Source organism: Sturnus vulgaris, chromosome 3, assembly GCF_052056855.1.
Source record: "Sturnus vulgaris isolate bStuVul1 chromosome 3, bStuVul1.hap1, whole genome shotgun sequence".
NCBI classification, from domain to species: domain Eukaryota; kingdom Metazoa; phylum Chordata; class Aves; order Passeriformes; family Sturnidae; genus Sturnus; species Sturnus vulgaris.
The window spans coordinates 23,311,800-23,336,924 of NC_142245.1; the positions used below are offsets into that span (position 1 = coordinate 23,311,800).

General features: G+C 37.4%; 1 protein-coding gene across 1 annotated transcript in view; it reads right to left on the reverse strand.

The window, feature by feature from the left end:
• PPP2R5A (protein phosphatase 2 regulatory subunit B'alpha) overlaps nucleotides 1-25,125 on the reverse strand; it is a 42,325-nt gene that overhangs the window by 13,431 nt on the left and 3,769 nt on the right. The window contains exons 2-4 of the mRNA XM_014876898.2: nucleotides 10,892-11,088; nucleotides 5,766-5,867; nucleotides 907-999 (exon numbers count right to left, since the gene is read on the reverse strand). Of these exons, the coding sequence (XP_014732384.1) occupies nucleotides 907-999; nucleotides 5,766-5,867; nucleotides 10,892-11,088 (392 nt within the window). The remainder of the gene's footprint in view (nucleotides 1-906; nucleotides 1,000-5,765; nucleotides 5,868-10,891; nucleotides 11,089-25,125) is intronic.

Here is a 25,125-nt window from a genome sequence, read left to right on the forward strand (position 1 = left end):
AGCCAATAGTTCACCAGGAGCTCCAGGCTTAAATTTTGTGTCTAAGTTGAATAAAACTGAGAAGGAAACAATTTATAAACAAGAACAGCAGAACCAGAAAATAAGTGGAAAAATGCAGTCACTGAAGGTAGGGAGGGAAAGCATCCATCTTGTAGTTTTACTTTTCATTGCTGTATTGTGATGGTTTGCCATGAAGCACTCACTCTGCAGATACTGAGCAAACAAGTCAACAAAATCCGGCAAACAAATATTTCAGCACAGTGAAAAAGATTCCCTCTGAATTTACCTTGAACCAAAAATTGTTGTTGCATTCTACACTATATTTCCCTAAGAAGTTCTATTTAACACAAAATCTCACTTCATTTTCTTGCTCATAGTTGCTTTGCATGGTAAAGCATGACTTTCCTGAGTAATTTCTTACTTGATTTTCCTTCTGTGGTTAATACACAATAGTAAAGAGAATTTACACTATCTAGACACAAGTAAGGTGTTGAAATACATTTCATGTACAATAAGTACATCAACTTTTTACAAGAAAAAAGTTTGCTGTAAGTTTCCTCATGGTAAAACTATTAAAAAACCAAATATAGAAGGACTAAAAAATATAATTACCACACTGTCGATTTGACTAGAATTAAGTTACAAATCATGAAAACTTTACAAATTCCAAATATCTGGCATTGCAAAGCACTGAGGTTGGTATCTGAAAACAAAGTGTTCCTGAAGGTACACACATACAGCCCCCGTGGTATGATGTGCTGTTTATCTTGTGTTTGGCAGAAACCACTGCTGCAACAACTGAAATTTACCCTGTGACAAGAGGAAATCTTTAAGAGTTCATCTGACAAATTAAGCTCCAGAGGTGATCTTTAAATGGCACTTTCAACTTCAGAGCTGCCCTCTTACCTGCTGTACAAATCTCTGGTCAATGTATCGCTTCGCAATGCTGGGCTGAAAATCTGGGCTCTCCAAAAACCTCAGGAAAAACTCATACACCAGCTACAAACATGGAAATGAACATTCTGAAGTTAGTAAGTACACCATAACATAGATCTCAGCCTTGCCACCACCACCAAAGTCAGTGGGACTATTCAGGTGCCCAAAAAGTACAAGAGGAATCAAATCCTAGCACATCACTGCTTAACCACAGCTTCCACTGGAATTCACGGAAAGAATTACGGTAAGTACCCAGAACACTTTAATTCCCAGAAGAGTCAAAGCTTAATAAATAATCTACTGAAAATACCACTAGTGGACAAAAAACAAGTTCTAAATGTTACATTCCTGCCATGTTAAGAACTTATTATGAATAAATAGGTTACCAAACATTTAGCAGCACTGAGAGTTAAATTAAGTGCTCTAACGTTACATAATTCCTTAAAGAGATGAAGAAAAATCTGGTAAGTGTACCTGAAATTAAGTTTTGACCACAAACTCTGAAAAGGAAAAGTTGTATTAAAACAGCTGAAGGAATTCATAGAAACTGAAAGAGTTCAGATTAAAATTAGGCTTCCATATTCTGGAAACTCAATTATAATATCCATTATGCTTGTACATTATTATTTCTACTTAGTTCAAGTTCCTATTTTTTACAATCCCACAATGCCCAGAGATAAAAAACCTGACAGGAGATAGAGCTACCAAAGACCTGGGGTAGCAGAGAGTGGCATGAAGAGGCCAGAGCACAGGTTCCATATTCCTCAAAAGTCCAAGACAAAATACTGCACTTCCATCACCATGGCAGATTAATAAAGTACACAAAAGGCCCCTCTTCACTGAGACAGAATTGAGAGGAAAGATGCTTTATGTTTTGATTACATTCAGGGTTGCTCATATTCTCAATGCCTATTTCGTAACTCCATATAATTAAACACCTGATTAGTAATAATATTACAATGCAATTTAGGTACATAATGCCATCACTAACTGGCCTACTAAATAAAATCCACACAGAGCTGTGCTCATACTCACAGGCATGAATTTCAACTATTACCATTCTAGTACTTAACTAAACTGAGAGCCAGCACCTGAGTAAATCATAATGATAATTAGGAATCTCACTTCAGAGAAATGCACGACAGTAAGGACTTTCATGTAGAACATTTGAGCTGACAGTGACTTATGCTTTGCCTCAAGGAGGGTGTGCTGTATCTGCAAAGCAGAAGCTCAGAAACTCAAGCTACCCTTCACTTTGTCCCCCTCTGACAGAGTGTAAGAAGAGATTTTCATATCAGCAGTTTACATAGAATAACAGGATTGTTAGAGTTGGGAGGGATCTCTGGAAATCATCTAATCCAACCCCAATGCCAAGGGAGGGTCACCTAGAGCAGGTGACAGAGGAACAGGTGGGGTTTCAACGTCCCCAGAGAAAGAGACTCCCTGACCTTCCTGGGCAGCCTGAACCAGTGCTCTGCCACCCTCAATGTAAAGTTCCTCCTCTGTTTCAGTGTATGGCCATTACTCCTTGTCTTGTCACTGGCACCATCCTCTTGGCACCATAACAGACAACCCAACAGCAGAATTTTAAATGTTACCATACTCCATCCTCTGTCTTAGAAAGAGCTCAACCATGGCTGTTTAACATCTCCATCAATGACACAAATAGTGGAACTGAGAGCAGCCTCAGCATGTTTGCAGATAACACCAAACTGAGCAGGTGCCTTGAGCAACCTGATCTCATGAAAGGTGTCTCTTCTCATTGCAGGGGGCTTGGAATTAGGTGATTTTTAAAGATCCCTTCCAACCCAAACCATTCTGATTCTACTGATCTTTTCCAAATTAGCAACTAGATAAATTCATATAGAAATGGGCAACATATGGCCAGGGGGAGGTTATATAGTACAGCTTCATAGAGATTAATTTCGGAACTTAAATTTAATTCAAGATTTCTGTAATAAATTCCTATATGAAATATTTCTGTCAGTGACAATAACAAAGAACAGCTATGTGTGATAACTACTTAGACAATGCCACAATATTAGAAGCTACCACCAGAGGGAAAATAGAAAAAAAAAAGTACATCATGCTACCAACAAGAAAGGACAAGTTGACCCTGAAGCCCTAGAAGAATAAATAGAGTATGAAACTCAAAGATTGCAAAGTCACAGCTGGAGTTCCACGAAAAAGCTCTGCTAAGCATTTGCAAGCCCTTAAGCTAAGAAAGGGTTAACCATAGGATGACTAAGATCCATCCTCACAATGAAGCTATGGAAGTGACAGATGAAATCCTAGGATATTCCAGGAAGATACTGACAGCACAGACCTACATGTGCTTGAGAAAATTTATTAAAACCTGAAAGGGTACAGAGAAGAAGTCACCAGAGTTGTCATGGGATAGAACACTTGTTAAGAGTGAACACTAAATTGGCATATTTTGTTTTCCCTAAAGGACAGGGGAGGAAGGATAATTATGGCTTCTTTCCATAAACAGATATGGGTATCAAATAACTTTGGAAATCCTTGTGAGCCCTGGGAGATCCATGAAGGCCTCTTTATCCAGGGCATTGCAGCAAGCAAGTTGCAGCAGCCATTTCTGGATAAGTCAAACTCTCACTCCTCCTGTATGCTAATGTCTGCAAACTTAAAAGCATAACAACAATCAAACTAGGGGCACCAGAACAGATTCTGGCCACAACAGATCCTACCTAAAGAGACAGGCACACTCAGCTCTTTTGAGTTTAACAGACACATTACTTTTGGGAATACTAAATCAGGGGAAAGATGTCAGATTTACTATTTTTTGTTCTCAAAACTGGTCTGCTTGGGTCAAAGAGCTATGGAACACAACTCCTAATGCTTTAGTGATTCAATCTTGCAGGGACCACTAGAATATTATTGCATTAAACTACCAATTCCACCAACCCTGCAACTCCCTAAGCTTCAAAATGTACAGTGGCTTTAAATGCCAACCTGTTCAACCTACTTTGGCTGTTACAAACCATCTTGAGCAAGGTCTGGAGTCTTTTGTTGTGGCTACACACACTGGTAACTTACTAAGCAATTCTGTCAACAGAATCAAGCAGAGATGAGTACAGGTTCAGATTTTTTTTTTTTCTTCTTCTTCCAGAAAACTGGCTACCTGGCTGCCAGATCAGGACAGAAGTTGGAATTTGTTTGTAATTGATCTGTCACAAATCACAGACAGCAAAATATCCATGCCTTCCCTCCTTAAGCAGTCCTTTAGACTATGCCAAAATAACAGTGTATTTTGCTGGGGAGGAGAATGGTTGTGTACAGCCTTTCTTCCACACACAAAATCTGACATTTCCAGCAGTTTTGTGCTCCTGAAGGGCAATAAGCAAGTTATCCAACTCAGTCTTCTATGGTCCAGAAGCATGAACTGTAAAAGGAGAGAGTGGGAAACACAAACTGTTTCCACTGTGCTGCAAGGAGTGATCAATTCCAAGGACAGGATGAACAGACACAGGAGAGGGAAATCCACAGCCAGTGACCAGACAGCCTGGCAAAAACTCCCTTAGAAAAAAAAGGAAGAAACCTGAAAACAAAATTTCAAATATCATAGGCTACAAACCTCCTTCAATTCCTCTCAGGCAAGTATAAGGCACAGTTGAACTGATCACAAAATCCACAGGTCTTTTTCTATCAGCTGGACTAGAGTTTAATAATGACCTAAAGTGAACTGAGCATTTACAAATTTTACCTCTGAGACAAAGGTTTTAGAAGTCAGATGGTGCTGCTGCTGACTACAAGAGACATTTGCTTAGTCCTTGCACCCTCCCACCCAACAAAGTCAAGCCTCTCATCTAGTTCAGTTACAGCCATTTCTCCTACAAATTAGAATCAGCCATATATAAGAAAATAATTATCACAGCCTTTAACCTGCAGACTTATTTTTTGTGATAACTTAATTCTTGTTGTTTAAGTCTGAAATACAATGCTGAATATGTACTTTTTAGAGTCAATATTAAAAGCCCAGTTTTTAAATAAGAGCATTTGTGGATGCATTAGAACTGTAATATTACAGGGGCAGAGTAGCATTTTAGCTCTTGAGACAACAAATGGTATGCAGATGTGCAGCAGCTTAATCTACCCACTGCTAGGAGCTGCTACTTCACTTTTCTTAACAGATACTACTTATATAAATTCAGCAAAGAACTACCCCAGATATGTGCTTGGACATTTACAGCTTCTAAGAGTTAACTGAAAGTGAAATAAAATTCAGCAGCATTTCAAGTCAATCATGTGATTGATACAGCAGTGCTACAAAAATCAGGAGATGGCCACAGAAGTGCAACAATGGAATAACCATGCAACTGTTACCAAACAATGCTGATATTGTAAAGTTTTTGCATGGAGGGAGGGAAAAGGGTGGGGAAGAAGGAGGGGATTTCTATTTGCTCAAAGCACAAATAAAGGCTAGTACTCCATTTTTTATTATTGCCACAAGAAACTGAACTGTTATTATTAACTTCACCTTTATTGAAACAACACTAAAAAGTTGCTCAGTTGCAGAAAACAAACCTCTTAGGTGAAGAACACGATTACCTAAAATATCCACAGCTTTAAGACATACATACACCACTATTTAACAGTACAATTCCTCTGTTTAAAAAATAGTATTTAAGCCATTTAGAAGAGTTACATTCGGCCATATTTATACCTTCTAACAAATGTTGTTCTCTCAAGTGTAAAAACTCAATTGCATTATAAAAGTAATTTTTTTGTTCTTAACAAAGGCAAAAAATGACTGAAGTATCCACATTTCTTGCCTTACAAGAAGGCTTGAAAGTAAAGGAACCACACACCTGTATGTGGGGCCATGAGGCTTCAAGAGTTGGTTCATCTTCTTCTGGATCAAAATCTGGGTTATCACTAGGTGGAAGTGTTCTGAAAATATTAGAACTAATCTGCAAGCAAAAAAAAAAAATTGTATCATTGTTTATACTTTCAGAGATCACACTCATTAAAGTACTGTATTTATCCTAAAATCAAATTAAACAAAACCATCTAAAAACAAGTAACATAATAAATCACTAGCTCATTTTTTCAAAACTGCAAAATACAAACAGCCCCAAGTCTGTAACAAGTCGGTGAAAATAAGAAAGTAACTTTTGTCTCAATTGCTTTACAAGCTTGTAGCTAGACATCATCATATTCCAGATTGTTTCCTGAAACTATGGAAGTTTAAAAAAATTCAGCCTCCCTACGAAAAACAATTTTTAACTACGTGACACAAACAGCTGTTTTTATATAAGACCACAAATAAAATATAACCAATGAATTATGATTTAGAGAGACCTCTCTCCACGTAAGTGAGAGCATGTCTGTCATGTAAGGCAGATAATCCCAAAAATGTATCTTATTTCTAGAGTTCTTCACTTCACTTGATTTCAAGGTATTTCTGTTTACATTTTTCACCATTGAAAATTTCAAGATGTTTCAAGGGTTTGGAAAGTTAGAAACACATAACCATTCTAGCTTTTCCATTTCACATAGTAGCTATTTTTTCTTAGTTACTCTAAGTTACTTTTAGTATGACACAGTCACATCAAATCAATTTCAAAAGGACAAGTTTAAAAAGGTTTCTTCAGGGATTTTTGAAGTATATCAAAGTGTGGGTAGAAGACCATTCAGATGTCAAAGGAAAAATGTCACCTCTTGCACCAGATATAACATACCGGATTTAAATCTCTAACACAAGCAAAAGAGAACACGAAGTTCATTTCATTTCTGCATTTTCTACCATTCTTTCAGGAACAAGACTTTTCCAATCACCTTTCAAACTCTTTTAGTCTTTTTAATCAAATCTGTTTCAAGTAGCTGCTTATCACCCAAGCTTACTAAGCACTAAAGAAACTGTTTGACAGTTTGCAGAAAATCCTCCTGCACATATTCCATGGAGTCTCCAAGGTGTTTGAAGAATCTAGAAAAAGAACTTTAGAAAGATCCTGAAGTCACCCAGCTGGCTCTGCACATAAGAACCAGCTGCCTCATTAAACAAGATACACAGCTATTGCATAAAATGACTTTTCATTTCCTCCTATGCCCTTTGTTCCATGTGGTGTCACTGTCTCCCGTGGGGACACGGCAAAGCTGCTGTCCTGGACTGGAAGGGCAATCAAGTTCTGTGTGGATGGGCTCAGCTGCCTCCCAGCCTAATGCACAGGAAAAACAACAAAAAACAAAACAAAAGCCCAAACCAAATAAAACCACCCAAACAAACAAGCCCACAAAAACCAGTACAGTTTTCTTGTAAGGTTGTAAACACAAGGGACTTGGGATTCCAAAGCTCAAGAACAAAAGGCTGGGGCGGAAGAGGAGGGGGAAACAGGAGTCAGAGAACATTAATTTTAATCAAGCTCTATTACAAACATTGGCTCTCTTATTTGCTTTGTCTACTCTTACCAGGTATTCAATAAAACGCTCCAGCATAGGAATCAGTCTCCTACAGGGAATGTTCTACCTCTGCTTGCAAGTGTTCTGGTAACATCTCCTGAAAACACTTCTTTTTCTTTCTAGATGCCTCTTGCTGAACTGAGCTGGCCAGCCTTTAGCACAGAACCTCAGAGTAGTGAGTAAGCTTCATGTCCAAAACAAAGGTACTAAATGCACTTCTGTAGCAGAGACAATTAGCAAGCCTCTCAGCCAGGCCTTTGGAAAACCAATTGTGTGATTTTCAGAGTATTCAGTACTTCCATTAGCATTATTCATCTCCCAAGAATATATGAAACTTAAAATAAACTTTGCACTCTTTAAACGTACTAGCCTGTCTCTGAAAAAAACCCAGTTAATTTAATTTATTATGTGTGCAATACTTTTTCAAATTCTTCTCTATATCCTCTCATGTTATTTAAAACATTCGTTTTCTTTCCTAAGTGGTGTCTTATCCCAAAACTGTGATTTCAGAAATACAAATCATAAAAGGCTTTTAAAGCTGGATAGATCTCCAGATAAATCCAGCATCAGCTTTCTAAATTAAATCCCAAAGGTTTCGAGAAATTACATCAGAAAATGCACCAGTTAGTGTACTGAGATACAGCAATTATATTTCATTAAAACGAAATGAAAAAAGTCCCTTATTGTCTGTACATTTGTTCTAAACATTTGAAAGATACTAGGTTCAATTCCAATTTCTGACTGTGCAGATTGAAGATACCTGATTTCTTTTAAATTCTGAATTCACAACTCATACAGCCTGTTAGGACAATCTCATTACATTAGATTTTTATATGCTGCTGGGGAACAAGGCAAGGTTGATAGGTACAAGGAAATGAAGAGTTACATGTACTAAAGAGACATTTCTGTCATATTCCCAAAACAGATAAAAGGTAGAACTTTCTAATTTCCCAGTAAGTTTTAAAACTTAAAATACTCACAATGCCAAACCCGAATTTCCTTTTAGCTTCAGAGCGCTTTTAACAGAGAATTTGCAGACAGAGAAGACACTAGTTGTAGATGACCCAGAACAGAGGTGCACTGACTGCTGTGCTACACCTTCAAAACTCTTTGTAAGCAAAACTCCTCCTCAGCTGAAGGAAAATCAGGTTGCCCAGGGCACCAGTAAGACAACCTACAGTGTGTCCTGCACATCTGTTCAAACAGAGACTTTTTTCAAATGATGTTCCATCCTCAGTGTCTTGAAATGCCACTGGTACCATTTCAAGCTCCCTGCCTCAGGACCCAAGCAGAAGCCTGTGTGATACCTGGCTCAGCAGCTGTGCTGCCAACAGAGAGCAGCCAAGGAAAGGAATGCCACAAACCTCCTCACCTGCACAGACCTTGCCTATGCACTGCTCAGAAACAACCTTTTATTTCCCTTCCTGCTACCTTTAAGGCATTGTTGACTCAGCCTCCCCACAGCTCAGGTGACTCCAAGGAAACCTGTTTGAAACCTGAGGCTGTTTCCTCTGTGAGCTGCAGAGAAGGTGTCCCAGCCTAGGGAAACACAAGGGGCTTTGGAAAGAAATTGTTTCTGCTTCTGCCACTGCTGCCACTCTGGCTTTTTTCAGGGAATTTTTTTAGTCTGCCTGATAGCTGGATTTCATTAAGGCCATTTCTACTTTTTCATCCCAAAACCACACTTCCAACTCCACAGCAAAACGCAAATATTTTTTTCTTTTAATGTAGGAACTCTGAACAGCCTAGAAACTTCAAACCCAAACAAAACAAAAGTAAAACAGTAACTCTTCAATCTCATACAAGTTTTGCTACCAAGAAAGGCCTGCAGCCTGACACAGGTGTTATGTGGAGGGAGAGACAGACCCATGCAGATTTTTTTCTGAAAGCTGGTACTTCGTCCTAATTCACAGCAAAGACCTTTTCTGCTGCCAGTTGCCAGGGAGATTAGAAATACTATTCAAGCTTGGAGGGATCTTTTGTCTCAAGCTCTCAAAAAGCTCTCACTGAGCATTTAAAGCTCTCACTGAGCTTCTTCGCTTTCTGTCATTTTTTTTAGGGGAGGAAAGGAGATGGAAATTTGTTATGGAAGAAAAAACAAGCATCCACAGAATCCAATCATTTGCACAACAACAAAAACCTCAAAAGAACAGCTCAACACCATCTTATCTCCAAGAAAAGAAAACAACTCCAATATAAAAGAAAACCTCCCTTCAACAAGTACTATGGGCTAGTTAGTATATTCTTTCTTCTAACAAGGGGCTACAGAGGGCACGAAGAATAAAAAAACACTGCAAGGATTCAGGCTTGTTGCCATCAGCAGTAAGAAAGAAAAAAGAAGCCTAAGAAGAGGTGAACATACTTTGTCTTTTATTTTCTTATGTAAAAAACATTTATGACAGAAAACCTTTAAAAAATGTCCTTTAAAAAATGAAACTATACAAAACCCCCCCAGTGTCCTAGATTTTTTTGTAAAACTTAATAAGCATCTGCCGAAACAGCCAAAATGATTAAAAGGGTTTCAATAATCCTAGCCCTTCAGTATTATGGCAAAACCTCCACACTTACTTACATTAAAGATTTGATCTTCCCTACCAGTTGCCCAGAAAAAAACCCCAACCAAACAACAAACAAAATGAAACTTAAGAAAAAAGCTAGCTTGTACTGTATAGAGAACTACACAAGTGGCTGTATATTTGAACTGCTTGCTCTGCTTATGTTCCTGAGAGCTCTTTTAAAGTCAGCATTTTATCTATGTAAACTTCACCAAAGTTTAGAGAACCATTAATATAAATGCATGGGCACTAAAGCCATTGTTTTTACATTTCACATTTCTAGGAAAAAAAAAAAGTAACTTCAGATTGTTCTCACGAGTCTTTCAGTTGCATTCCCTGTGCATGGAGTACAGGCAGATCAAAAACATTACTTAAGTAGCATTTGAAAATGCACATAAACACCTGGGAAAGTCAGCAGATAACAACCACAAGTATTTTGCTCATTATTCAACAAGCCATTAGTAGCAATTGCATGGGACAAGTCATCCTATGGTTTATAACTTCAGCAAACCACTTAGGCTACTCTAGTACAGCTCTCCAGGGCCAAAATAATAACAAACAGCCATATAAAGTATTTACAAAGTAGAGTTGCTTTCTTACACTGATAAACCTTTCTGCTGTCACCAGTATCTGCAGCAATCACTACCAGAAAACTTCAACCTAACTCTCCATTGTCACTAGTAAATAAAGATAGGCAGCACCGAAATACTTTTCTGAAAGAGAACTTTAAAGCTTACCCAGTATCTGCAATGTACCAGTCCTTTCATTTTAATTAACCTGAATGCATCATGTTTCAGCTAATAATTAAAACTTGCAAGTTGTTTGTTTTTACAAGCCTGAGCCAAGTTATCATTAACAAATTATATTACATTGTATAAGCAGAATAACCAACCACAATTCTGAGTAAAATGCCATTAGAGTCATAAACGGATTAAGATATTTTATTAAAATTCAAACTATAACAAGAGCATTCTACTTACCATTTTCACTATGTCAGCATATGCTGATTCAACAATCACTCCACGATTTGTTGAAACATATTCAACCAGTTCATTCAGTGTTGCTCTCTTGATTTCTTTACTTTTCAGGTCTGAAACAGAGTCCATGAAGTCAAAGAGCACACAACACTGTTGCAACTTCTGACAAAAAAGATCTTGCTGTTCATTGAAGGTGGCATCTATAAAAGAAAAAAAACCAAAAACCCAAACACTTAAGTCTGCAGAAGCAAACAGAGGATTTCTAAATCTATTTTGTTGACAAGAATTTGCATAGCTATAACTTGCTTTCTTAATGGGGAAAAGTTGTGCTTCATAGTCAGCAAACTAATAGCAAATTATTAAGCAATTTTGTCAAAATTGAAAATATCTATGTGTTAGAATGGAACACCCACCATCCCCAACTTTTGGTACATGAAAGAAACAACGGACCAGGATACAGCAGTAATATATTTAACTGAATTAACTTTATTTGAAATACCTAGACATTAACAAGCCCCAGCTCTCCATCACCAAAAGTCATACCCAGAAGCAGTGCATCAAACTAACCTTTCATTCATCCGATTTGTCTCATTCTGTTGCCTAATCCTTTATTATGTAACCCGCTTAAAAGCTGTAAAATCTGCTTTGAAGGAACCTTGTCTTTTTACCCCAATGCAAAATGCTTCACATACTTTTGACATCATGTGATCAACGTTTCTCTGAAGAAAGAATTCCGATATTTTGAAAGGATTAATCTTGAATTTTAATGCTTTGGTCTAAATAATTTATGACAATTTCAGTCATAAAAGGGTTTTTCCAGATTTTTTGGCCTATTAAGACAATGTGTTTGGCTGTAACTTAGCATTTTCATTTTAGCATTCAGTACCTCTGTAATCTGATAAGTAGAATTCCTCCATTAGCGTTTCATATTTATTCTAAAAGAGATGGATTATCAAGCACTACACTCTTCAAAAATTTAATACATCCTTAATATGTTGCAACTGTTTCAAACCTGAATTACCATAGCAATCATAAAAAAGTCATGGTTTTAACTGAAAATTTGGTTTAATGTGTCTTTTGTTCTTGTTTTCAACTGTTTATAGGGGTTCAAAGCCACTGCACCAATACAGCATCACCTCATCTATCAGCCAGTTGGCATTTCACTCACTCTGGTGAAAAAATAGTATTCCCAATTTTATCTCCAAATAAAGAATGCTGTCTTCCAAAGAATTTTCAAGACTGGTCTACAGCCTGACTTCATGCCTTAGTATCATTCATTCACTGCAGTATTGCTGTGAGCACTGCTGTTTCATCACCAAAAAAATGATCGAGACAATAAAAAAGCACGTGTGTACTGAAAATCTTAAGTCTCACTTTAAAACGTGAACAAATCACAAAAAATCTCATGCTTCTCTTTAATGTTTCAGAATTATTCTAATCAAACAAACTTCATTAAGTTTATACCTTTAACAGTTCACTCTGATAATGCTCATTTCTCAAGTTTCCTACCAAAACACCTTTCATTAATGGCTGGAACAACAACAGCCAACAGCAGGTTTCATATTCAGTAGTTATCTGACAGAATTGTTTCGTTTCCATAAGCAAAAAGTAATTGCTGAAATGGACTGACACCTCCACTGTAACCCACAGTGCTCACCGTGCCCTGGCAATTCAGGCACCAGAACACTGCATTGTGTTCCTTTTCCCCACCTGACAGCTATGATCCTATTAGCTGAGCATAACAACTTCAGGGAGCTTTGGAAAGAGCCAGCAATTACTACCCCCTCATGAAGAACGATTCACACTTCTGAATGTCAGTTCTGCCATTTTAACCATTTTTCTTTTGAATAAAATCCTTGCAAGATGCTTGTTCTACTCAGATAACTACAAAGACACGAATTGTTGCACTCTGAGAAGTAATGAACATCAGCTGTAAAAACATTTGTAAGTTACGTAACATTTCAGCTCAGATCTTCTAATATTCTACAGCGGATTGCATGAGTAAGTATTGTATCATAGCAACAAAGCAATAACAGTGACATGCTGAGGATAAAATCCAAAAAGCATAATTTAAGGAACCGACACAGGCAGGGCAGCTTTTTTTGTTGCTAGTCCCAAACTGATAGCCAGACTAACACAGGAACCAAGCCTAATCTTATTTTCCCTCACTACAAACTCAACTACACTCCAAGTTACAAAACCAGGCAAAGCTAATACAATACAGTTAGCTGAGGATAAAAAAAAAATTTTAAAAATTAAAAATGAAGTATCACTAAGCAAAATTTACTTAGACGTTTCAAAAACCACCTGAATACTTCTAACCATGGTTCAAACAGACCAAAGACCTCAGGTTAAAAGCCAGTAACTGGAATTCATACAAAATAATTAACTCACTTATTACCCTCCCTAGGATACCAAATAAATTCCTGCATTAGCTATTTCTAGATAGACACCAAAGAGAATCTCTCCCCTGCCATGCATCAGCAGTCCATTTCATTAGCAACCTGATCTCTCTCAATTGGACATGTTTGCTCAAATGAAAAACCTGCCCATTAATCTGTTTTATTACTATTAAAACATTTAAAGTAAAACCAAAGGAAGTATCTTCTTCTAGGCATACATCCTTTCTTTGTACTTACAAAGGGAAACATGATTATTTTATCAATTTATTACTCTGTCATCTACAAGAGATGAAAATTATGAGCAACCATGGCAAAAATAAGGTAGCAAGAAAGCCATCTCTATTCTGTCAGCACAATCTGTCTTCATGTGCTCAATCCCTGCTTGACACATTGCACATTTGTCCCAGGAATGTTATGAAAGGTACCATGGGAACCACCAAGTGATTGAGGAAAATTTGTTTGTCAGATAAGGTTCTTAACTTTTCAAAGCCTCGCTTTTAACTATCCCAGCACGGTGAAAGCTAGACAACTTTATACCACAATAAAATCATACCACAATAGTTTATTCTAGTTCTAGGAATAAAATAAACTGTGCCACCATAACTGCATAAACGCTAGAGCTTTTAGCTTTAGTAGCTGAACAACCCACAGCATGGCTTTTAAACCAGCTTCAATCTAATATTGTATGAAGATTTACATCATACACATGGAGTTCAAGATAATTGTTATTCTGCAAATATCCTAACTACCACAAAGACCACAGAAGATAAGTTAGGTTCAAAGCAGATAGTGGATACCTCAATGAAACAACCCTGAATCAAGCATGATGATGGGAAATCCTGAAGACAAAAACTTAACATCCAGCACCAAAAGAATTACTGCAAATTATGATCCACTTTAATCATGACTTGCCTCTGGTCATTTCCATGATATATAGTAGAGAGCTTGTACTTGATTAAAATGCTTAATTTGATTATTGCACTTCATAATACTTAAATGCTTCACAGACTATTTCTACAGTTTATAACCCACACCCCCCTCCATTACAGACAGTGGGTACAATAACAAGGGACAGAAAGTAGCAAGCAATTTGACTTGGAAGTTTTCCTGAGCAGAAGTTTCAAAATATTGAAACTACATGATTGTAGAGATCTGTCTCTAAATTGAACACTTTCAGATTTATAAGGTCATCAATGCAAATCTAAGCATAGAATATTGAGTTAAGAGGCTAATCTTTCTAGGGAAGGCCCAAGCAAAAAATGGAAAGGAAAAGAATTCACAAGAGCTACCTCACTGATACATAATTGGAGACATAAAAACCACTACAACAATGTTTTCCTACAATATATTTATCTCTTACATTTAGAGCCCTTCTTCCTGGAAGGGAGAGAAAGATAATTCTCCTTTCTCAACACAATCGTTTGCCCAAGACCTTCAGCACAAAGCCAGAGAACCTAACATAATCCTTGATTCATCAGCAGAAACCACTAAATCCACAAAAACTCTCTCAACTACACAAATGGCAAGTTCGAAATTCATAGTTTCCCTGCCAATACAAAACAAACCCTCTCAAACGTTTGCAAACATTTTCCATTTATTTCAAGTCTCGCTAATTAAATCTTTCTACTTTTTCCTGAAAGAGCTACCACAGGAAGATGCAGAGGCCAGAAAAACAAACAACCAAGGAGCTTTTGTGTGACAGCCTCCTAAGGTAGTCCATACACAGCCCTTTCAAGCACTTAAAGGACAATGTTATTACAGAATGAAGTACCACATATATCCTTGGTGAGAGTTCTACACTTCTACATAATTCCTTGATAAACTGAATACATGAAAAGGATCATGCCATAATTATGCTGCATCCCTCAGTGCAAAGTTTAGGGTTTAGTCTCTGCTGTCTGGTTACATTTACTGCACTGTATTCAGCTGTACTCAGCGGTGGAGGGATATGCTGGAGCAGGACAAAGCCTTAATACTGGCATGGAGAGAGGAGCCTGTGGACTGAGAGACACACTGGGTTTGGTTTGGGGGCTTTTAATTTAAAGGAATCAACATTTTTGTACAGCCTGCTCCTTTCAGAGACACCATTAGTCTGAAAAGAAGGTAGTGTGATAAACTCTGCCCAACTTACATAGACCAAGCACAGGGAGTCCCATTTGACCTAAATTGAATATTTAGTTTTGTCCTGCAGAGCTCTTGTGTATATGAGTGCTGTGATCTCCCCTAGCATCTGAGTGTCAGTGCTGGTGTTACAAGCATGGCAAGACATTGTTGGGAGATGATGCAATTTTGGTGCAGTTGATGTTAGAACAGTTTCCAGGTTCTCAGAATTCTCCATCTGCAGCCAGCTGACAGAGATTGAGAGAAGTCTCTCTCTCTCTGCTAGTCCTTTTCCCATTTACTCCTCCCTTCCCTTTCTCTGTTCTAGTCACATCCATCCATCAGCACTGGCTCTGGAGCTTGTCAGGCTCTTCCTAAGCTGCTTTAACTCAATAACATGGTCATATTAGTGAGGTGTAAATGGCTTCTGGAGGGGCCTGATGTGCATCAGCTCTGGCACAGGATTAGAGATGGGAGCAGAAGCTCTCTGCAGTCAGCTGCTCAGTTGGTTTACCATCTCTTCTGGAACATCATCATCCAAGTATTGAGGCATGAGATAATGTGTAGGTAAGATGTTTCAGTTAGGTTAGATACTTCTGAGAATAATACATTTTAGATTTTGTGTTTGTTGCAGAGCTGGGTTATTTTTGTGGGTTTGTTTTGTTTTAAGTAATTTAAGCTCCTTTGAAAAGAAAAAATGTAGCCCTCATATACTTGGCTGCCCTGGTAGTTTATAACGTTCCCCAGTAACTCCATACACTCACAAGAGAAGTTGCCACAATTCCAGCTTTTGGCAGCTCAGCAGCCCCACTGAAACTGATGGGGCTACTCAGACGAGCTCAGTGCAGCACTGTAGGTATCCAAGGAACTTTTCATCAATATTTTCAGGTTTTCCACATGAAAAAAATCTTTGTCACCCTAAGGAATAAGCACGGTGTTTTGGTAGAGCAGGGTTGTATGTGTTCCCTCTGACCCCTCCAATCAAGAGTTCAAAGAATGTATTTTCAAATTACCTGCTACCCCAAAATCTACAGCTGTTGCTAGGAGTCTGGAAGGGACTGAGTGATTTTTTCTGCATGTTGTCAGTAAAGAGAACTGTGACTTTGCATTACAGATAAGAGAGTCAGAACAACATCATGTATCTTAAAAGTCAACCAGCTGTTTATTCAACAGTAAGTTTGTTCACTAAAGAAGGAGATTTGGAAGACATTTAAGTAAAAACGCATTTTCAATCATTATTGAAAGAAATTTATACTACCTATAGGAGATCAACAAAAACCCCACAAAAGGACAAAACAAACACGAAAAGGACTTGGCACAGAACTGCCAAGTTGGTCAATCCTGTCTAGGACCCATGTGCTCACACTAACATTTAAGTTCTTCATTACAGAAATCAGGACTGCAAAGGGCAATCAAGATAACAAGCTGAGCTTCTCCTGCACTTCCATTTTTAAGTGAACTACTCAGCAGATTATCATCATCAGGCAAGACTTGCACACTATGGCACCATCTACATGGTAAATCTCCAGTTTCTTTTGAAATAGTAAGAAGATCAGAAATTTTACTCATTGGAATATTCTGAATTTAAGATTAATTCTGTGACACATGCCAGGGAAGGAAAAGAAAAAAAATAACATATTAGAAGTAAAACTAGATGAGAATAACAATCAACAATTCCTTTTATTCACATACAGTACTGTGATTTAGAGAGTTAGTTACAAGTCTAGGCTACAGATAATTTTAAAGTCATGTAGTAAAAAGTACTCCTGGAAAGCTGTCTCCTACCCAGTAGGATATTGTTTGTTCAGAGAGTCTCATCTGCTGCTCCACGTGGCCAGCAGTTGACCTCAACAGATCAGTCCAGAAAATCTGAAAAGCCCACACTGATCTAACAACATCTGTCACAAATTCTGTGACACGGCTTCTCACAATGATAACGAACTGCAAATGTCTTATCTAGATTGTTTCTACTATCTTCCAGGCTTTCTTATAACCTAATATAGTTAAGAGTCTCCAGCTACTACCATGTTAAATCCCTTGATTTTAATTAAGATTTGAGTCAACCAAGACACTTCAGACGAGTAAGAAAGTACACTGCTGAAATGTTTTTGTATTAATAGCCCTATTTCTTACTGTTTAATTACAGAAGACAACAAGCAGTTAAGATGCAAAAAGTAATACAAATTATCCTCTTGGTCCCTAAAGTTAGAGTCTAATTACTGGGCCTGCCACAATTCACATTATTTCTACCACACTTTCTAAAAAAACAAGAATTAAAGCACCATTGATTCTTTAAACAAATAAAAACTCATCAAGCATACTAATCACTGGAACAGGAACAAAAAACACCCTAAAGTCACCTTAACAAAATGTACAAGTTTAACAATACAGAGGGTACCCCAAGAGCAAGCCAGCAGTTCAGAAACTAGCTGAAATTCAGTTCCATGCAACAAAAAGGAAAAGTAGGGGAAAAAATTGTCCAATGGACAGACATTCTTGAATCAGTGCTGCTTTTGAAAGTATTGAGAAGTTGAGGAATTTGCACATGGCTAACCATAGTTTTGTTCAGTGATACTGTATTTATTAGAAAAGGCAAAGAAGTTTCACTTCTTACACAGATGAAGTGTTATATTTTCAAAAAATAATTAGCAACCCCCCCACTGCTCTTGTACTTGAAAGAAGCTTGCTCTCACCTTTAAGTCTCTATGTTCTTTCCAATGCCTTCATTTATGGTTTTGGCACACACTGCTACTGTGTGTGCTGTCGTCATTTAAAACCCAAAAAGCAGTTTTAGTGACTGATCATATGGCAGGGTAAGCCTTTTTTTAATATATCCACAGCCTCTAAAAAATTAATTTAAAACAGGAATCTGCCTCTTGAAGGAAGAGACTTTTAAATTTAAGGGTGATAAATCCTATCGTGGAATTCATATGCATAGCCAGGTCATTCAGTCAGGAAAAGGGGAGAGTAATTAATTTCTTGAATGGGCAATTGTTTCTCAGAAGATGTGAATATGGGATAGATAGCACCTTTAACTTAAAATTATAGAAATTGATACAAAGGCCCAAGAATTGAAACTGCTTTCCCAAACAGAAAAGACAGCTCCGAAATAGCTTTATAAATATTGAAATGCACCAAAGGTTTTTGTTATGGCAAAACAGAGATGCTTTCAAGAAGTCCTCCTAACAAGAAGGCAAATAAAGAACAAGGCAAAGCCCTGTGGATGTAAACAGGCCCTTTCTTTAAAATCTAAAGTTACATGGAATGAGGCACAAGGTGAAAGTACCCAGAGAGGCTGCACAAGCAACTTGTCACTCCAGGTAATTCACTCTCATGCCAGGAAAATTACCCACCAGCAAAGCCCAAGAGACTACAGAAATGGAAGGACACTATAGACCAAGCTTCTGAGAGTGTCAAATCAAAAAGATCAGGAGGAGCAATTGGTATGATGCTCCATGATCCCAAAACATGACATTATTTACACTTTTCCACAAATGGAAGCACTTGCCCTTAAAGAAACACTATTTATCAAAGTGTAATGGTTCAACAAAATACTGGATTTTTGCCTGTAATTTTGAAGATGCAATAAAGCCCTTGAGGGTGTGACAAGGTGGACTCAAGGAAGCATTTCACATCTACCCTGCAAAGAATTAAAAGGATAATCTGAGCATCTCTGCTCCCTATTTTGCCCCCCAACAACTGTAGAGCTCTGCACAAATTTTACCAGGGCAGACAAACAGCTGAAAAGCAGGTGACAAAGTTGTGTGCCACACAGGCTCATTAAAAATTTCAGCTTAATACCCATTATCCACTACTGCATTAATAACATTTTCAATTAATATGGACCTAAACACTTTACTTGAATGAAACCAATCGATTTGCACCTTTTAAGTCTGAAGGGACAGCAGCTGTATTTCCAATTTAAGTTCCCTTTACATTAAGTCAACTGCAAAACTCCTGACTGACATTGCTGTAGTTTATAATTACTGAGTAGTAATTATGAAGTATGCCATAAGTGGATCTGTGTGGCATATTAGTGACAGATTAAAAATCTATTAACTTGTATTCTTCCCCATAATTTCCTCACCATACCCAAGTATAAAATAAAATTTATGTTGCTCCAGTTTGACATGACACTAGAACATGCAAGCCAATACAAATCAAGTTTGTTTGTTTATTTTTCAGAAACTGAATAAACACGTAATTTTTACATGGCAATATTAGTGCTAAATGAAATATAAAAATACCCTGTATTGAGACTAAGGGTAGTTGTTAAATACAATTTAACAGAAGTACAGAAACACATTTTGCAGTTAATTCAGTACTTAGCTTTTAAACACAAAGGAGATGCATAGAGGAGTAATTTAATAGGAAATGTGTGCCAGAGGAAACAGTCAATCTAACTTTTCAAAAGACAAGGAAAACCCACCTCTTCCTTTGAATTCCTGTGTAAATCTGTGTGGAAGTTATAAGTACTGGATTAACTCCTTGGATAAATACATAGCTTACAAACTGGCTAAACAAGTGTTTCTAGCTTTTCAAAGTCTTCTAAGATCAATAATATAAGGAGATACTTTATAATTTTCTTGCAGTAGCAAGAATTATTAAATTCGATTAAATTAGACAGGAACACAGGTGAAATCCTAGTTGTGCTGCACTAACCCAACTCCCATCAACCTGAACGAGAACAGATCATTCTGAGCAGACAAATACCAAACATTTGTGGGATCTCTCTGCTTAATTTAAGTGAAATAGACATTTAGCCTCATAAATAGAAGGCTGAGGTAATTTTTTCATCAATTTTAAGCATACTTTTAACAGTTACACTCTTTCCACCAAAAACTCTAAACACGAAGTGTTCAGTAATAAGGGAACCTGCACTTAAAGTCCTCTCCCATTTGGCAAAATCCCTTGGCTATTTTTAAACTTGATTTACATCATTTTGGTGTGTTTGGTTTATTTTGATCCTGCTTCCTAGTCTTAAGGGAAAATGAATGAATGTGTACTACCAAATCCTGTCCTTCCTGACTTTACTGTGGGACCAAGCCCACGTCTCTCAACGTCATCTTAATTTTTCTTCTCAAAACAATAACTGTTTTCCTACAGAATCCAGCTATGCTGAAATGCACAAGTTTGTTTCCCATACATAATTCAAGACTTAAGCTTAGTTCTCACCATTTGTTGCTTTTACAAACATGGGGAACCAAAATTTTGCTGCTTAACAAGATTTCACTCTTACATGTATGTCATATTTCAAGTATAGAATTTGTAAGGGAAAAATGCAGTACACTTTTAAAAAGTTTTATACAGTTACACTAAATCAGAACCTTATTTTAAAAAACACTTTTTTCCTCCCCATACTCTCCCATATAGTTTTACTTGGGATGACATTAATAAAATAAAAACTGTGCCTCTGTATTTTGAAGGACCAAGCATCTACAAAAATAAACCTTTTAAATCACTTCTAAAAGCTCCCTTGCTTATGCATGGGTGCACTCTGCTAATCCTTTAATACAACTATAGCAGAAATGAAGCTGTTTCCTGTTACTTATTATTCTTAATCATTTTCAGATCAGTTCCTGCCCCGTGCTATACTGTCCTTCTGTAAACTTGCTCAACCCATCTCCTCTTTCAGTTCTGAGAAAATCTACTGTGCCACTTTCATTGTCTGTGACCCAGAGCTTGCCAACTCTCCAAACGTGTGATCGTCTCAGATACAAACTTCTAATCAGCCATTTGAAACTTGTATAACATGTGGAAACTTTTCTCTTATTGCAGAGAGTAACTTAATAATCTTTTAAATTCTAAGTGTTCTAAAAAATAATTTACTAGAATTAGAACATCTTTTATGTGCTATTCAGCATTGTTCTTGATGGACATGCACAAATATAATTTTTGCTGTTAATCTCACCTCGACCTCCTAACTCCCCAGCAAAATTTGTATTTCTCTTCTGAATCCTATCCTATCATATCAACAAAGCTGACAAAACCCATCAATTTCACCAAAGCTTTGCTTGGTAAGATCAAGAGAAACAGTGGCAAAGAGAAGACACTTAAGATGAGAATGAGACAGCAACCTTTTCCCTACAGTAATAGGCAATGCAACAGCACCATATTTAATTTTATTTTTTAATCTAAAGCCTTTTTTCCCACCATATCTATGGCAGCAGTATATGCAAATATTTTATCAGGATACAGGTCTGCTGAATTCTGATTAGACTATTTAATTCTGATCAGACTACTGCTTGTACTGAGGCCCAGTATCCTACATTTACACTTCACCAGCCTTTCCCAGCTTCACTTCCCACCCCCAAATGTAGCATTATGCTCTCCTCCATCTTAAATTCTCAAGAAAAAAGTCTCATTTGGTGAACCAGCTAATCTGCAATCAATTCCTGATGTACAGAACAAAAACCCTAAGCCTGTGAAGTTTCAGGAAGATCATGGGACGTTCAAAATCCACAGCTACAATGAAAAGTTACGAAGAAATTAGAAGAGAATATGGCAAGAAACATTTCCAGAAAGTTTCACAGCCAACAGGAGTGTTGAGACTCCAAACACTGAGCTCCCTGCAGCCCCTGGAGAGGAGCTGGCCTCTGCCCTCTCTTCCCTCTTAAGCTTTTCCATCGTCTCAGCAGTTCCATACCATGCCTCTACCTGTAATGTACTCCTGGGCTCTTGCTTGTAGAAAATGGCAGGTTTTACCTACATTTGGCTGCTGTCCTAGCAGTACTGCAGACAGGAAGCCCAAAGAAAGCTACACAGAGCAGCATCCCAGAGCACAGCAGATGCTGAAGGAGCTCTACATAACAGCTTGGTAAATACCAACTCATCAGTCCTGCTGCAATTGGACCAAACAAGAATTTGGACCAAATGAGATTCATTTGCATTAAAACCACGTGCTAAGCTCCAAAGTACATCGAGCTTTATTAAACCTCAACACAATTAATGTTGTTTTTTTTTTTTAATATTGACATTATACAAGTTATCTTTCCTCTAGTGCTCAAAGCAGTTTGGTTTTGCTGAAACTAAGAAAATTAGCCTGAGGAACAGTTGCAAATAAAACTGTCCATACTTGGCATGGAAAACTTCAGCCCAAACAGTGCAGCAATGTTGTAAGCAACTGAGAACAAGGTCTTGTGAAGGAAAACTGAAAGCAACCCTAACTATGAAGAAGTCTGCTTTCAAGTCAGAAACATACTATGAAATAGGCATCTTGTAGACAACATTATTCACTGGCCACAAATTCAGCAAAACCTGAGAGAAACTAGTTCAGTAATTCTCCGATGGAATCAATGATTCAGACTTTAAAAAGAAGCTGTCACCATCTAGTTTCTAGTGGAGCATTTTGCCAAGGGAATCTTCTAAAACAGGTGTTATTAACTACATATTAATCTAATTGGGCTGCAGCTCCAACCCTCCAAATCCCATACTGCTAAAAGCCATAATTTTAACCTGTTACATTAAAACAGGAATCAGAACAAGGGTATAGAAACCAAATTTTACAGCCTTCTCAGTGAAGGCGTCTCTTTTTCATGTGTTCAGAACACAACACATATCCCCTCTGTGCTTAAAAAGAATATTAATCTGTCAAGAACTGTTGATGTGACACCTTTTCAAAAGCACTGAATGATTTTAAGATAGACAGGTGTTTAAAAAAACCCCCAAATCTATAGATTGAAGTAATCATCTTTTGATCAGATAGCCTGCAGCAATAACTAATTCCATTTCTATTTCCTACAGCAACTAACATTAAATTCAGCACCTGCAAAACTACTGTCTGACTAAACCAGAAAGCAATGAATATGGAAAAAGAAATCTGATACTAAGCTGGCACTCGGAAGATGTGAAAGATTGAAATAGAAAAGTTCATGTGAAGACTGTCAATAGACTCTATATTTAGGAGCTGCTTTTGATGGAAGTATATTCTAAGACCAAAAATTCAAGTCTACGGATAAAAAAGGTCAATTTGTTAAGAATTGAAGACTAAAATGTTCCACTCCATAAACTAGGAACAGTTCCTTAATATAGAAAAAAATTCAAACAGCTCGTTTTTCATGGAATTACTACAGCTTTTTCATCTGTTATAGGTTGTTTATTTCTCAAGATTGTAACTTCACTAAAAAGGAAGTTTTGACTACTTCATAGTGCACTCTGCTGAGATTATAGTGAGAGGTAAACATGAATTCCTCACAGAACATCCTCATTCTTCATCTGAATTAAAGATTCTCTCTTTTAAGGAAAAATTCATCCAAGATGATCACAGTTGCAAGGGATGTTGAATACAAAAGGAGGACTACAGAAGAGGAAATCATGAATCATGAGGGATACAAAAAAACAAGTGCAAATCTGAGAGAGAAAACTGTCCTTTCACTTATAAATATTTATTAAGGCTGTAGTAAAAGTAAACCATTCTTAAACTTTGAAGCACATTTTCCCTTGGGGAGCAAAGGCAACTTAATATGACAAGAAAATTCCTCTCTGCTGTTTTTAATTCCACTTATTTATGTCACTCTGAAGCACAGACTATGGGACTCAAAACCAGTCAAAGTGAGGCTTGAACTGATCCTCAGATTTAACAACATGAAAATTTTACCTGTCAGCAAGGTTACTAGGCCTCCCTGCAACATTTCCACAAAAGCTTAACTTGAACACAGCAACTGGTTTTCAGCAAATTCAAGCTGTCTCTCAAGGGTTTAAGTAAAGAAAATAACCAGAGCTAACACCTATTTTACACCCTGTATTTGAATGCTGACACTACACACTAGGAAGTCTTCTCAAAAATGTCTTCTCATTCCAGTACACTCCACCTCTGTAACTCTCAGTCCCACAGAGACCCCTCTAACTATTGCTAGTCCATGGCTGAAAGATTTCTGGACCATTTTCCAATTCTTCTCTTGTGAGGGTAGGTGGCACCAGGAAATGTTTATTCTTTCCAGCACCAGTTGACATGTTTGGTACACAGAAAAAAAAAAACAAAAAACTATTTGCTTTACAGCCTGACTGGCCATATTAACTGTACTAAATAAAAGCAACAAGTTGTGTTTTCTATTCACCACTTTTCACCTGTATTTCTACAGGCTGCTTCAACCAAAAGTGACAGAGACAAGCATGCATCCATCTGCTGGAGAGTCAGATCAGGTTCCAAGGTCAAGTTGCATCTCTTTTTCAAAAATGAAGGTAACTGCCATGTTCTATTGCAGTCTCTTATAACAATTTCCTATTGGGACAAAATTATCACTTCTTAAGACAACAAAAATAACACTCCCTTTACCAGATTTCTTTAAAAGCAACACTCAGAATTGTCTATGAAACAACAAAATCCTGCTGTGTTCCAGCACATTATCTTGGCTGAAGATTCTTCAAAATTCTTTTATTATGCAAACTTTAGGTAACAAAATTAAAATAAGACTGAGAGGGAGGTGTGTGATTAAACAACATTTTTTTCCTTTAAATATAATTACTGTGTGTTCGGTATTTCTTATTCAGTTGTTCAATTATACAGTAAGATGGACACCATCCTGAGTAACAATGTTTTAGGAAATATCCTAAATTAACTGAAGGAGAAATTACTAAATTATTTTGAGTATCCTGCCATCAGTCAGGTTTTGCTGAGCTTTTATCTAAACAGGAGAGATACCATTACACACAAAAATAAGCTGAGTGTTGATCACAACACACAATTTTGCCATCCGTCCTCTCAATCTCACTCCCCCAACAACACCTCTGAAGGGA